At 37.5% G+C, this 13,255-nt stretch overlaps 2 protein-coding genes across 2 annotated transcripts; both read left to right on the top strand.

The window, feature by feature from the left end:
* Nucleotides 1-345: 345 nt before the first annotated feature.
* LOC111801629 (histone-lysine N-methyltransferase ATX4-like) lies at nucleotides 346-10,152 on the top strand. Its single transcript, XM_023685684.1, has 23 exons — nucleotides 346-1,888; nucleotides 2,007-2,062; nucleotides 2,140-2,371; nucleotides 3,677-3,802; nucleotides 3,937-4,005; nucleotides 4,103-4,171; nucleotides 4,239-4,330; nucleotides 4,487-4,579; nucleotides 4,728-4,863; nucleotides 5,636-5,738; nucleotides 5,873-5,972; nucleotides 6,363-6,487; nucleotides 6,802-6,947; nucleotides 7,056-7,160; nucleotides 7,562-7,626; nucleotides 7,737-7,944; nucleotides 8,250-8,336; nucleotides 8,430-8,492; nucleotides 8,576-8,665; nucleotides 8,961-9,047; nucleotides 9,498-9,572; nucleotides 9,669-9,769; nucleotides 9,896-10,152. Exons 1-23 carry the CDS (start codon nucleotides 956-958, stop codon nucleotides 9,984-9,986), a joined length of 3,252 nt encoding a protein of 1,083 aa, XP_023541452.1. The 5' UTR covers nucleotides 346-955; the 3' UTR covers nucleotides 9,987-10,152.
* A 40-nt stretch (nucleotides 10,153-10,192) lies between these two features.
* LOC111801632 (histone-lysine N-methyltransferase ATX4-like) lies at nucleotides 10,193-13,054 on the top strand. Its single transcript, XM_023685688.1, has 7 exons — nucleotides 10,193-10,297; nucleotides 10,391-10,453; nucleotides 10,537-10,626; nucleotides 10,922-11,008; nucleotides 12,185-12,259; nucleotides 12,356-12,456; nucleotides 12,583-13,054. The coding sequence occupies exons 1-7, from the start codon at nucleotides 10,244-10,246 to the stop codon at nucleotides 12,671-12,673; spliced, it is 561 nt and encodes a 186-aa protein (XP_023541456.1). The 5' UTR covers nucleotides 10,193-10,243; the 3' UTR covers nucleotides 12,674-13,054.
* Nucleotides 13,055-13,255: the final 201 nt, after the last annotated feature.

The raw sequence follows: 13,255 nt of genomic DNA on the forward strand, positions 1-13,255 counted from the left end.
CAAGTTCCTGTCTTTCTCTCTCTCTCTCTGCCAGCTCTCCGTAACCCACATAGTGATTCATCCATGAAGCTATCCATTAAAGTTGGTTGACTTGATTTGGTGTGTTTGAGCAGTTTGGCTGCGCAGCACATAAGAAAAAAAGGAAGAAAAGAAAGGTGGCAAAGTTTTGATTTTTGGAGATTAGATGAAGCGTTGGTAGGCACCGTGACACACACACACTCTCTCTCTCTCTCTCCGACTCCACATTCTGCGTCGAAACAAAAAACGAAGTACATAATGGTGGTTCAAAGACTATAAGAGAAGTGAAGAAAAGGAAAAGGAAAAGGAAAAGCGCGATGGTTGAGGCAGAGGGAAACCCCTTCACCCCAAATTGCAAAATTTGGAACCAAACCAACGCCGATCCCTATTTCTCTCTCTTCTCATATGGATTGTGTTGTTTTTCTGCCTCCAAAACCATTATATTTGACAACCCAAAAAGAAACAGAGGATAATTTATTTTCGATTAGAATGAGTAATTATTATTAAATATTACCTCTCTTTCTCTCTCCCCTTCTGCCTTCTATGCTCTGACCCAGTTAGAGAGAGAGAGAGAGAGAGAGAGAGAAAGAGAAAGAGAAAGAGAAAGGGTGTTTCCTTCCCTCCCCCTCGAACAGATCCCTATTCATTCATCCTCTGGGAATTCGATTGCTTCGTTTCTTTTCTCTCTTCGCGAACAGCCCAATTTCCCTCCTTTGATTTTGGTGTCGGATTTTCGTTTCTCTTTCCCCCGTCCTTTTCGAGTGCTATTTCACTGTTCAATTGTTTTTCCATTGCTCTGTTCTCGCCCCAATTTGAGGGGAAAAAGGGTTTTATGTGAATTTCGCGACTTGGGTTTTTACTCTTAAATGTAAACCTCCAATTACCATTAAGGGGTTGCAGTTTTATGAACTGAAATTTTGTTTATCATTCGGACAAAATGATAATCAAACGCAATCTCAAATCCCAAATGCCGAATCTCAAACGGTGTAAACTCGCCGACTCGCTTGCTGAAGACGACGAAACCTCCGCCGCCAGGAAGAAGAGAAAGCTAAATGGTTATTACCCACTTCATCTTCTCGGCGAGGTTGCCGCTGGAATAATCCCTCTGAATCTTCACCACATTCTCGGCACCAACAACAAGGGGATTACGCCGTCGTGGGCTACCCAGATATCATGTTCCGCCATGGAAATGGAGTCCAAGTCGAACAGCCGAGAATCATTAGCAAGGGAAGCTACGAAACGGCCGGCCGAGGTCCCACGACCGCCCCTCGTGAGAACTTCCAGAGGACGGGTTCAGGTTCTTCCTTCTCGATTCAACGATTCTGTTATCGAGAATTGGAAGAAAGACAGCAAGACTAGCTTGCGCGATTACAGTTTCGATGAGGAATTCAAGTGTAAAAAGGAGAAATTCAGTTTCAAGACTCCTAGAATTTGTAATGGGACCGCCAAGAAAGTACAGAACGGTGAGAAATTGGGTCTCAAGTTCGTGAAGTGCCCAGCATTTTGTGAAGAGGAGGAAGATGAACAAGCGGGTATGGAGTTCAAGAATTTCGATTTCAGGAAGTATTCCAGCTCTCGTAGTTCACTAACTTCCGTTCACGAGACTGTTGTTGAAGATGAGAAGTTCCCAGTTGATGTAGTTGGTGAAGATGCAAGTCCAAAGGAGACTAAACCCAAGGATGGTTTATATGGACCTGAAGACTTCTATTCAGGTGATATTGTATGGGCAAAGACAGGGAGGAAAGAGCCCTTTTGGCCTGCCATTGTCATCGATCCTATAACTCAGGCACCTGAACTAGTTTTGAGAGCTTGTGTTGCAGATGCAGCTTGCATTATGTTCTTTGGGTATTCAGGGAACGAAAATCAAAGGGTATGGCTATAACTATTTACAAGTTTTCTTTTAATTGAAACCACCGTTATAGTCCCTTTGTTTCTATTTATAGAAGAATGTGACTCTCTTTTGTGAAAATTTCAATGATCATGAGCAGGATTATGCATGGGTGAGGCGAGGGATGATCTTTCCATTTATGGATTTTGTAGACAGGTATAGGTTTTCAGTTACTGTTTACAACATTTCATATGAACTGAACTCCATACTCAGTCAAAATTTTCATGTTCTAGGTTCCAAGGACAGCCAGAATTGGATAGATTCAAACCTAACGAGTTCCAGATTGCAATAGAGGAAGCATTTCTTGCAGAACGTGGTTTTACAGAGAAATTGATTGCAGATATTAATATGGCAGCTGGAAATACGATTGCTGATGAATTCCTTTTCCGAGGGACTCAGGAAGCTACTGGTTCTAACCAGGATCCTGATTGCCACTCTCCTCCTAAGTGGACTAGCTGGATTAAGGTACTGCTATTTTATTTTCTTTCATTTACTGCGTTCTTTCCTTTATTATTAGCAAGAAACATCCGATGTAAGAAACCCCCACCCAGTAGAATACTCCACTAAATGTTTGTGTTAACTTCGGATCTTCTCTTAAGCTCTACAGTTTGGCTGGTTGATTTCTGGCGTAATGCTTCTGTTTCATATATGTGCATCGTGAAGTAGGTTTAGAGAGTATAGAGAGGAACCAATACATAACTTGCATTTTTTATTTATAAATTTTCGAAGGCAGATACTTCATTTATGTAATAATACTCTGTTTTCAAGCGTGAGAAAAGATGCAACCTTGAAGAAGAACGTAAATGTTATGGAAAAATCTATTTAGCTGTTTGTTCTGTAGTCCTCCATGAAACTAGATCCATCATGAGAGACCGAACATAGTAAGCAACGATGCAAGCACAGTTTTTGTTCTTTTTTTTAATGGGGGGGGTGCGGGGAGACAGAGAAGGAAAGATAACCCAATATCGAGTGGAGGTTGGTACTGCCCAAAAGATGTCATCTTCGTGGAAAGCAAGAGAGTAAGGTATAGAAGTAGAAGAGCTTGCTGACCAAAATTCTTGAGTGATACTTGTTTGTCCCTTTCAAGCAAATTGGGTTATCTTCCGTTGGCTTTCTAGCTGTTTTAGGAATTTGGTGAGCTCTTTTGTCATGCATAAATTCTTCAGAGAATTTGGGAGGGACCAGCAGGCTGTGCCTTCCCTCAATATGTGAAGGTCTGAAGTAGCTTTTTGTGGAAATAATCTCTAGTAAAAGCCTGGATCCTTTGATCTAATTAGGTTTAATCCAATCCATCCTTTGGAAAATTTGGGAAGATTGTTGTAACAGCTCAAGCCCACTCCTAACAAATATTGTCCTCTTTGGACTTTCCTTTTCAGGCTTCCCCTCAAGGTTTTAAAACACGTATGTTAGAGAGAGGTTTCCACACCCTTATAAAGAATGCTTCATTTCCCTCTCTAACCAATGTGGGATCTCGCAATTGTAATCTTTCCAGGAGTAAACAAGGATTATAGTTTTGTTTGGGTAACATTGTTTTGGCTTCCACTAATTGAAGTTGTCTTCATCGAAGTTTTTGTAATTGTGATTTGTCTTTTGGTTGTTATTGATTGGAGGAATTTTTAGCAGGTCTTTTGGCTTTTGTAGGCGTCTAGCCACTCCTTTTTCATTTGTTCTATGAAAGATATATTCTATTTGCAAGTAGATAAATTGGTGATTGAATAAATGAGTTTGCTCCCCACCGTTGTACTTCAACAAGTTGATTACTATACGCAGGAAATATATGCAAAGAAAGATGGACGGCATTGTGAGGGTTGTGGCCAAACACTTCCTGTAAAATTGGTGAAGAAAATGAAGGCTTCACATCCTGGAAGTCAATTTTTATGTAAATCATGCACAAGGGTATGTATAACATGCCTTCCTTGGAAGAATTTCTTTTGACTCGAACTTTCTACCGGCAATATTGCTATTAAATTCAAATCTGTACCATGTTGTGGTTTCTTCGTGCTAAAATTAAAATTTACCATTTTCTTCAGTTAACGAATTCAAAACATTATTGCGGCATATGCAAAAAGATTTGGAATCATTCAGATAGTGGTAGTTGGGTACGTGAACATGCTAGCGAACTATGGTTTTGACTTTTATCATTGTTCTTAAAGATGAAGGCAATTTTGTTTATCTCCCAAACCCTGTATGTGATAGGTTCGTTGTGATGGTTGTAAAGTATGGGTGCATGCAGCGTGTGACAAAATTTCAAGCAACCTGTTCAAGGTTTGTTCATCATGCTCTCTCTCTCTCTCTCTCTTTTCCCTCATCTAAGTAATTTTTGTTCTTTCAGGATCTTGGAAGTACTGATTATTTCTGCCCTACATGCAAAGTAAAATTTGATTTTGAGCTATCAGATTCAGAAAAATCACGACCCAAAGTCAAGTAATTCAGCTTAGCATTTATTTATTCTTTTTGTAAATTATCTTTTGGTTATATTATTACTTGGTTCAACTATTTTACTTTGTATTAGTTCTGTAATACTGAAGTAGATAAGTTCTGCTATTAATAACTTCTGATGATTGTTATTTTTGCTTATAGAGGGAACACGGATAATGAACGAACGGTTCATTCTAACAAAGTTAATGTGCTCTGCAATGGTGTGGAAGGCACTTATTTTCCAAGCCTTCACTTGTAAGCTTATATTGACTCAATCTAGTCCTTCCTTTTGTTATGTTTTCCCCCCTTTTTTCTTCTACTTTTTTCAGTGCGGTTGGGGGTTAAGAAGGTGAGGTATATGTTAATGCTGTTGATGCTAGTTCACTTTTGTGTTTCTTTGCAGAGTTGTGTGCAAGTGTGGTTCTTGCGGGACAGAAAAACAAGCACTTAGCGAGTGGGAACGGCATACTGGATCTAAGTCGAGGAATTGGAAGACCAGTGTGAGGGTAAAAGGTTCCATGCTGCCCCTAGAACAATGGGTAAGTGCCCTTCTTCATTTCATTCATGCATATTGCTTATGGCCTCTCTTATGATTTTCAGGGGACCATAGTCTTCTAAATAACAAATTCATACCAGTACAGTTGAAAGAATACTTGTATGGAAATCTCTTTTTTTTTTTTTTTTTTTTTTTTTTTTTTTTTTTTTTTTTTTTTTTTTTTTTTTTTTTTTTTTNTTTTTTTTTTTTTTTTTTTTTTTTTTTTAATGAAGAACAGAACTTTCATTGAGAAAAAATAAAAGAATTCACGGGCATCTAAGGAACTTCACTACAAAAAAAAAAAAAAAAAAAAAAAAAAAAAAAAAAAAAAAAAAAAAAAAAAAAAAAAAAAAAAAAAAAAANCTCATCTCGAATGCCCCAAGAGAAACATTAAACCTAACAAGGACCAAGCATCACGAGGGTCCTTCTCTCACCCTAAACACAGCACAGGCCCCTAGCTGCACAAAACCTCTCTTCTCCCTAAACGGTAGATGGGGAACGAACTCCTCAGTCATTTCATTCCTAACAAATAGAAAGCCACACACTTCAAACTGGAGGATCCAAAAGACCTTGTATTGAGATTTCATTGATAACATCCATATGGTCAGATACGTTGTAATGAAGTTGCATTCTTTCCTAGTTTAGCTTTATTTACCAATAGCTGCATTGTGCTTGCATTTTTACTTCTGAAACCCATTTTTGGAGGTCCCAAGTCTTCAAAATCATTTCCTTCTATCATAGATTAAAATCTAATATTATATTACTTGTCCTTGCAGATGCTGCAATTAGCCGAGTACCATGCAAGTGCTGCTTCTGTCAAGCATCCTAAACGGCCTTCCATGAAAGAACGAAGACAAAAGTTGCTCGCTTTTTTGCAGGGTATACCTGAATTTTCATTTGCTCCTCTTTTTGAGATGTAATATTCTTTGCTGCGGAAAATAGTGCGTTTAGCGCTACATTAGCCTTCCAAGTTTTGATAACCCAAACTAACTTTGTCATTCTTGCTGTCTCAGAGAAATATGAACCTGTTTATGCAAAATGGACGACAGAAAGATGTGCTGTCTGTAGATGGGTTGAAGACTGGGACTACAATAAGATTATTATCTGCAACAGGTATTGTAAAAAGATGATTATCTGTCTCATTACCTGTATCAAACACAATATTATTCAGGCCGAAAGCCCCATTCTTTCTGAATTACATCTCTGAAATTTGGCAATTTGGTAGGTTGATATTAAATATTTTTTATATTTGGTCTAGCCCTTTAACCTCTGCATGGTTTTTATATCCTTTGAGATTAAGTGCCTGTCTACTGAAATTTCAGTAGCAGGTATTCCCTTTCATTTTAAATATTGCATGTTTGTTCTGACTTCTGCAATAACTTTTTTTATAAGAGACTTCTGGAATAACTTGTTTTCTTGGATCTCTTTGTTCCAAAACAAGTCTGTTTCTGTAAATATATTATCACTGATTCTTTTTTTTCGGTGTGGAAAAAAATGTATCAGATGTCAAATAGCAGTTCATCAAGAATGCTATGGAGCTAGAAATGTTCGGGATTTAACATCTTGGGTCTGTAAAGTGTGTGAAACTCCTGATGTTAAGCGGGAATGTTGCCTCTGTCCAGTAAAAGGTTTTGTTTTCTTCATTTTGTGGATCAAATAAGTTATGAATTTGTTTGCTGTAATTATTCTCTTTACATTTGGCATTAAGCTAGATAAGTTCTCTATAATATAGTTCTTCTCTTGCGATTTATTTCAAGTCTCTCGAAATCTCATCTCCACAAGTATCCTGGCTGATCATTTCGCTGAATAGTTTTTTGATTATCTGGATATCACTTGCAATAGATCTTTTGACGGCCTGCACAAATCATGTGCATTTTTCTTTTCAGTATTGAATCATAAGTGATATCTTTACCCTGCTGCTGATCATTTTTATATTGTGTAGGGGGTGCCTTGAAGCCCACAGACGTCGATACATTATGGGTTCATGTTACCTGTGCTTGGTTTAGGCCTGAAGTCTCCTTTGCAAGTGATGAGAAAATGGAACCTGCTCTTGGTATCTTGAGTATCCCATCAAATTCTTTTGTAAAGGTTCAATGTCTATACTTTTTAGTGGTGTTTTGCGCTGTTCTTGCGAAGCTTTTGATTTTCCTTTACTTTTCCTAATCTTCACTAAATACTCGTCTTCATGAATTCCAGATTTGTGTGATCTGTAAGCAAATTCACGGTTCATGCATGCAATGCTGCAAGTGCTCTACTTACTACCATGCTATGTGTGCATCAAGAGCAGGCTATTGCATGGAGGTATTCTTTATTGTCACAGTTACTGTTTTTCTTTAACATGTAAATGGATGCTACTGTTCAATCTTCATATGCCTGAGCTTGTGTTGATGGAAATTTATTTTCATTTTCTGAGTTGTATGCTGCTAATTGATCTAAAAGCATCATCTTCTTTTTGTTTTATAGCATTCTTTCGATGTATTTGCATGCATCTTCTCTTGCTGTTCTTTAGGTGTTAAAAGTTTATGCATGAAGCTGTTAATTCATCGAGTTACAGCTTTACAAACCATTTATGATTCTCGTTTCCGAGTTTAAGTTTATGTAAATTGAATCAATATTTGAAACAAAGCCTTATGCCCAATCCTACTAATAGTAATGTTTTAGCAAGACTAGATGTCTAATACTAATAGTTTGTGTTCTTGCAGTTGCACTGCCTGGAGAAGAATGGTAGACAAGTCACGAAAATGGTATCTTATTGTGCTTATCATAGGTATTGCTTTCTAATTTGGGTTTGTTTGAAACATCTTATGTTGTTTTCACATGATGCTTGGTTTCTGATCACATTTTACTCTAGTAATTTTTCATCTCACCTTGATTTAGGGCTCCCAATCCGGATACCGTTCTTATCGTACAGACTCCTCTTGGTGTATTTTCTACTAAAAGCCTTCTTCAAAATAAGAAGAGAGCTGGTTCGAGGTTAATTTCATCTAGCAGAAAGGAAATAGAAGCAGTATCTGAAACTTCTGAGCTTGAGCCATTTTCTGCTGCAAGGTGTCAAGTTTATAAAAGATCAACCAGTGTGAAGAAGGTAGTCCATGTTTTGCATATCTAATTTACTCTTAGATTGCTTGAGTTTTTTTATTTTGCGACTTGTATTCCTTGAGCCAACTTATAGCGGTTGTGATAATGAAATGGTGCGTAGTCCTCGGGATGAGATATGGAGACTGAAATCGTAGACGAAATGAAACGAAAAAAGTATAGTATAAAGTTGGTTCTAGTTAAAATAATTGTAAAGGTGAAAACTTTGTGCAGATTGAAAGTTTAGTATATAGTTATTTATATGACCCACCACATTTGCCTTAATAATCTTTCTTCTACTTTTGTGGCCACTAGAGAACGGTAGAGGAAACGGTTATACACAAAGTGATGGGGCCACGCCGTCATCCCTTACAAGCATTACAAAGTCTTAATACATTCAGCGTAAAGTTCTTCCTTATTTAAAGTATATACAGAATTTGTCCGACCCCCTTCCATTTAGAACGAGATAAAGTTTACTTCGCTGTTGCCTTACAGTTACCGATGGTTGAGGAACCAAAGATATTTTCCTCATTTCGGGATCGATTGCACCACTTACAGGTAGTTCCTTCCATTTTCTTCTACAAATGATGTTTCCTTGTTTGGTATCTGATTTTCTTCTCATGTGTGGCGTGAAATTCCAGAGAACGGAGAATGACCGGGTATGCTTCGGTAGATCTGGTATACATGGATGGGGGCTTTTCGCACGTAGAAACATTCAAGAAGGAGAAATGGTATAGAGCCATGTAAATTGGATGTCTTTTTGTTATGCTATGCTATTGCACTTCATGATGAGTTATTGCTTGTCACCAGCTACTGAACATTATTCCTTATGAGATGTAATTGACATGCTCAATGTGATCATAACGTGAGAAACAATGTAAAAATTAATAGATATTGGGAAGTTTTTGCATACTAAAAGTCGATTTGATCAACTGTATTGGAACTCAATTTTCTCTTTTGATGTGTGATGGGAGCGATCATGTTTAATAAGTGGTTTGAACTGATGTTCAACCGTCTTGTTCACAGGTTCTTGAATATCGTGGCGAACAAGTGAGGCGCACTATTGCTGACCTGAGGGAGGCGCGGTACAGATCGGCGGGCAAAGACTGCTATGTATGTTAGACTCTTACCTTTTTTTTCTTTTTTTTTTTTTTTTCAAATTTGAACTTAATGCTATTAATCACACTATTATGAGAAGACAACAACCACAACCACCACGAGGGGAAAAGAAAAAAAGATTTCTTAGCCAAATTCAAGATTTTGAAAAGAAACTTATTGGTAGGACTAGTGTTTATAAGTTTTATTTTTTAGAACCATGTGGATATCACACGGAATCTTAGAAGTTCGAGTCACATGAACATGAAGTTAACTTTCAAGCTCCACGGAGAGTTATACAAATGATTACACAAACCTAAGTTTCTATATGAACTGTTCTTCTAGTTTTTATAATCCAAGCTTCACAAGTGTAGGCTAGATAAAATGTTAATTCAAACATCTGTAAATATTTAGACATCATTTTGATAACAGCATATCAACTTACACTGTTTGTGATATATCTGACAGCTTTTTAAGATTAGCGAAGAAGTAGTTGTCGATGCCACCGACAAAGGAAATATAGCACGCTTGATCAACCATTCAGTAAGTCGTTTGCAGAAGTTAACCATCAAGTTTTGCTAGAAGTGGCTGATGCTTGAAGTTTTGTTTACTGATGGCTGTCTCGAATTGTTTGTGCAGTGTATGCCCAACTGCTACGCAAGGATCATGAGTGTGGGGGATGATGAAAGTCGGATTGTACTCATTGCGAAGGCTAATGTCCCTGCTGGCGAGGAGCTAACGTCTCTCTCTTTCTCTATCTTTCTCTATATTTATCTCACACACACACACAGGCACATGCTCACGCACTTGCTCTCGCATGGAGTTTGAATGATTCTAAATGAAAGTGTTGTTGTTTGGTTTGGTAGGTATGATTACTTGTTCGATCCCGATGAACCCGATGAATTCAAAGTCCCGTGTCTATGTAAAGCGCCAAACTGTCGGAAGTTCATGAATTAGGGCAATAGGATACACATTAACAGTCATCAGTCATTGTTTCATCTCAAAGATGCTAACCCATTCTCCTCATCTACCTTATACTACTCAATTTGCACTGCTTGCAGCCAACAGCAAAAAAGGAAAGGAAAGTTCTTCAGTTTTTTTTTTTTTTTTTTTTTTTTTTTTTNTTATATGACCCACCACATTTGCCTTAATAATCTTTCTTCTACTTTTGTGGCCACTAGAGAACGGTAGAGGAAACGGTTATACACAAAGTGATGGGGCCACGCCGTCATCCCTTACAAGCATTACAAAGTCTTAATACATTCAGCGTAAAGTTCTTCCTTATTTAAAGTATATACAGAATTTGTCCGACCCCCTTCCATTTAGAACGAGATAAAGTTTACTTCGCTGTTGCCTTACAGTTACCGATGGTTGAGGAACCAAAGATATTTTCCTCATTTCGGGATCGATTGCACCACTTACAGGTAGTTCCTTCCATTTTCTTCTACAAATGATGTTTCCTTGTTTGGTATCTGATTTTCTTCTCATGTGTGGCGTGAAATTCCAGAGAACGGAGAATGACCGGGTATGCTTCGGTAGATCTGGTATACATGGATGGGGGCTTTTCGCACGTAGAAACATTCAAGAAGGAGAAATGGTATAGAGCCATGTAAATTGGATGTCTTTTTGTTATGCTATGCTATTGCACTTCATGATGAGTTATTGCTTGTCACCAGCTACTGAACATTATTCCTTATGAGATGTAATTGACATGCTCAATGTGATCATAACGTGAGAAACAATGTAAAAATTAATAGATATTGGGAAGTTTTTGCATACTAAAAGTCGATTTGATCAACTGTATTGGAACTCAATTTTCTCTTTTGATGTGTGATGGGAGCGATCATGTTTAATAAGTGGTTTGAACTGATGTTCAACCGTCTTGTTCACAGGTTCTTGAATATCGTGGCGAACAAGTGAGGCGCACTATTGCTGACCTGAGGGAGGCGCGGTACAGATCGGCGGGCAAAGACTGCTATGTATGTTAGACTCTTACCTTTTTTTTCTTTTTTTTTTTTTTTTCAAATTTGAACTTAATGCTATTAATCANAAACCTAAAGGCTTAATAATAAAGGTTAGGCTACATATTGATTAGCTGGGGTTCTGGTTTAGGGCGTTGATGTAAATTTTGTACTCTCTTCTTTCTCAATAGCTAGCTGATTAGCTGAATGTTGTTGACCCATCCTCTTCTACTTCCCTCCTTTTTGACACCGAAGGGCTTTACTTGTTGGAAATTGAGCTGCAAAATGTGATAAAATCACTGTTGTAAATAGATACCTTTTTTTTTTCTNTCGCACGTAGAAACATTCAAGAAGGAGAAATGGTATAGAGCCATGTAAATTGGATGTCTTTTTGTTATGCTATGCTATTGCACTTCATGATGAGTTATTGCTTGTCACCAGCTACTGAACATTATTCCTTATGAGATGTAATTGACATGCTCAATGTGATCATAACGTGAGAAACAATGTAAAAATTAATAGATATTGGGAAGTTTTTGCATACTAAAAGTCGATTTGATCAACTGTATTGGAACTCAATTTTCTCTTTTGATGTGTGATGGGAGCGATCATGTTTAATAAGTGGTTTGAACTGATGTTCAACCGTCTTGTTCACAGGTTCTTGAATATCGTGGCGAACAAGTGAGGCGCACTATTGCTGACCTGAGGGAGGCGCGGTACAGATCGGCGGGCAAAGACTGCTATGTATGTTAGACTCTTACCTTTTTTTTCTTTTTTTTTTTTTTTTCAAATTTGAACTTAATGCTATTAATCACACTATTATGAGAAGACAACAACCACAACCACCACGAGGGGAAAAGAAAAAAAGATTTCTTAGCCAAATTCAAGATTTTGAAAAGAAACTTATTGGTAGGACTAGTGTTTATAAGTTTTATTTTTTAGAACCATGTGGATATCACACGGAATCTTAGAAGTTCGAGTCACATGAACATGAAGTTAACTTTCAAGCTCCACGGAGAGTTATACAAATGATTACACAAACCTAAGTTTCTATATGAACTGTTCTTCTAGTTTTTATAATCCAAGCTTCACAAGTGTAGGCTAGATAAAATGTTAATTCAAACATCTGTAAATATTTAGACATCATTTTGATAACAGCATATCAACTTACACTGTTTGTGATATATCTGACAGCTTTTTAAGATTAGCGAAGAAGTAGTTGTCGATGCCACCGACAAAGGAAATATAGCACGCTTGATCAACCATTCAGTAAGTCGTTTGCAGAAGTTAACCATCAAGTTTTGCTAGAAGTGGCTGATGCTTGAAGTTTTGTTTACTGATGGCTGTCTCGAATTGTTTGTGCAGTGTATGCCCAACTGCTACGCAAGGATCATGAGTGTGGGGGATGATGAAAGTCGGATTGTACTCATTGCGAAGGCTAATGTCCCTGCTGGCGAGGAGCTAACGTCTCTCTCTTTCTCTATCTTTCTCTATATTTATCTCACACACACACACAGGCACATGCTCACGCACTTGCTCTCGCATGGAGTTTGAATGATTCTAAATGAAAGTGTTGTTGTTTGGTTTGGTAGGTATGATTACTTGTTCGATCCCGATGAACCCGATGAATTCAAAGTCCCGTGTCTATGTAAAGCGCCAAACTGTCGGAAGTTCATGAATTAGGGCAATAGGATACACATTAACAGTCATCAGTCATTGTTTCATCTCAAAGATGCTAACCCATTCTCCTCATCTACCTTATACTACTCAATTTGCACTGCTTGCAGCCAACAGCAAAAAAGGAAAGGAAAGTTCTTCAGTTTTTTTTTTTTTTTTTTTTTTTTTGGTTCTATTTCAAAACCTAAAGGCTTAATAATAAAGGTTAGGCTACATATTGATTAGCTGGGGTTCTGGTTTAGGGCGTTGATGTAAATTTTGTACTCTCTTCTTTCTCAATAGCTAGCTGATTAGCTGAATGTTGTTGACCCATCCTCTTCTACTTCCCTCCTTTTTGACACCGAAGGGCTTTACTTGTTGGAAATTGAGCTGCAAAATGTGATAAAATCACTGTTGTAAATAGATACCTTTTTTTTTTCTTTTTAATTTCTTTTTTACCTCTTAAATTTTGAATTTCAGTTTCTGTTAGAGATTGGAAATCTCTCTCAGTATCTTATTTCTAAATCGTTGTTGGAAATCCACACTAAATCTTTAAAGTTTAGCAATTAAAATTAAATAAAACCCCATTTGTTTCTTATGTTGTCAATA

This window comes from Cucurbita pepo, chromosome LG09, assembly GCF_002806865.2.
Source record: "Cucurbita pepo subsp. pepo cultivar mu-cu-16 chromosome LG09, ASM280686v2, whole genome shotgun sequence".
NCBI classification, from domain to species: domain Eukaryota; kingdom Viridiplantae; phylum Streptophyta; class Magnoliopsida; order Cucurbitales; family Cucurbitaceae; genus Cucurbita; species Cucurbita pepo.

What these genes read in the sequence shown, in the direction of transcription:
- LOC111801629 (XM_023685684.1), top strand. Translation starts at nt 956, where the DNA reads ATGATAATCAAACGCAATCTCAAATCCCAAATGCCGAATCTCAAACGG. An exon ending in AAATCACGACCCAAAGTCAA is followed by an intron (nt 4,331 to 4,486) that starts GTAATTCAGCTT and finishes TTTTGCTTATAG; the next exon opens with AGGGAACACGGATAATGAAC. An exon ending in CACGCTTGATCAACCATTCA is followed by an intron (nt 9,573 to 9,668) that starts GTAAGTCGTTTG and finishes TTGTTTGTGCAG; the next exon opens with TGTATGCCCAACTGCTACGC.
- LOC111801632 (XM_023685688.1), top strand. Translation starts at nt 10,244, where the DNA reads ATGGGGCCACGCCGTCATCCCTTACAAGCATTACAAAGTCTTAATACA. An exon ending in ATCGATTGCACCACTTACAG is followed by an intron (nt 10,454 to 10,536) that starts GTAGTTCCTTCC and finishes GTGAAATTCCAG; the next exon opens with AGAACGGAGAATGACCGGGT. An exon ending in CACGCTTGATCAACCATTCA is followed by an intron (nt 12,260 to 12,355) that starts GTAAGTCGTTTG and finishes TTGTTTGTGCAG; the next exon opens with TGTATGCCCAACTGCTACGC.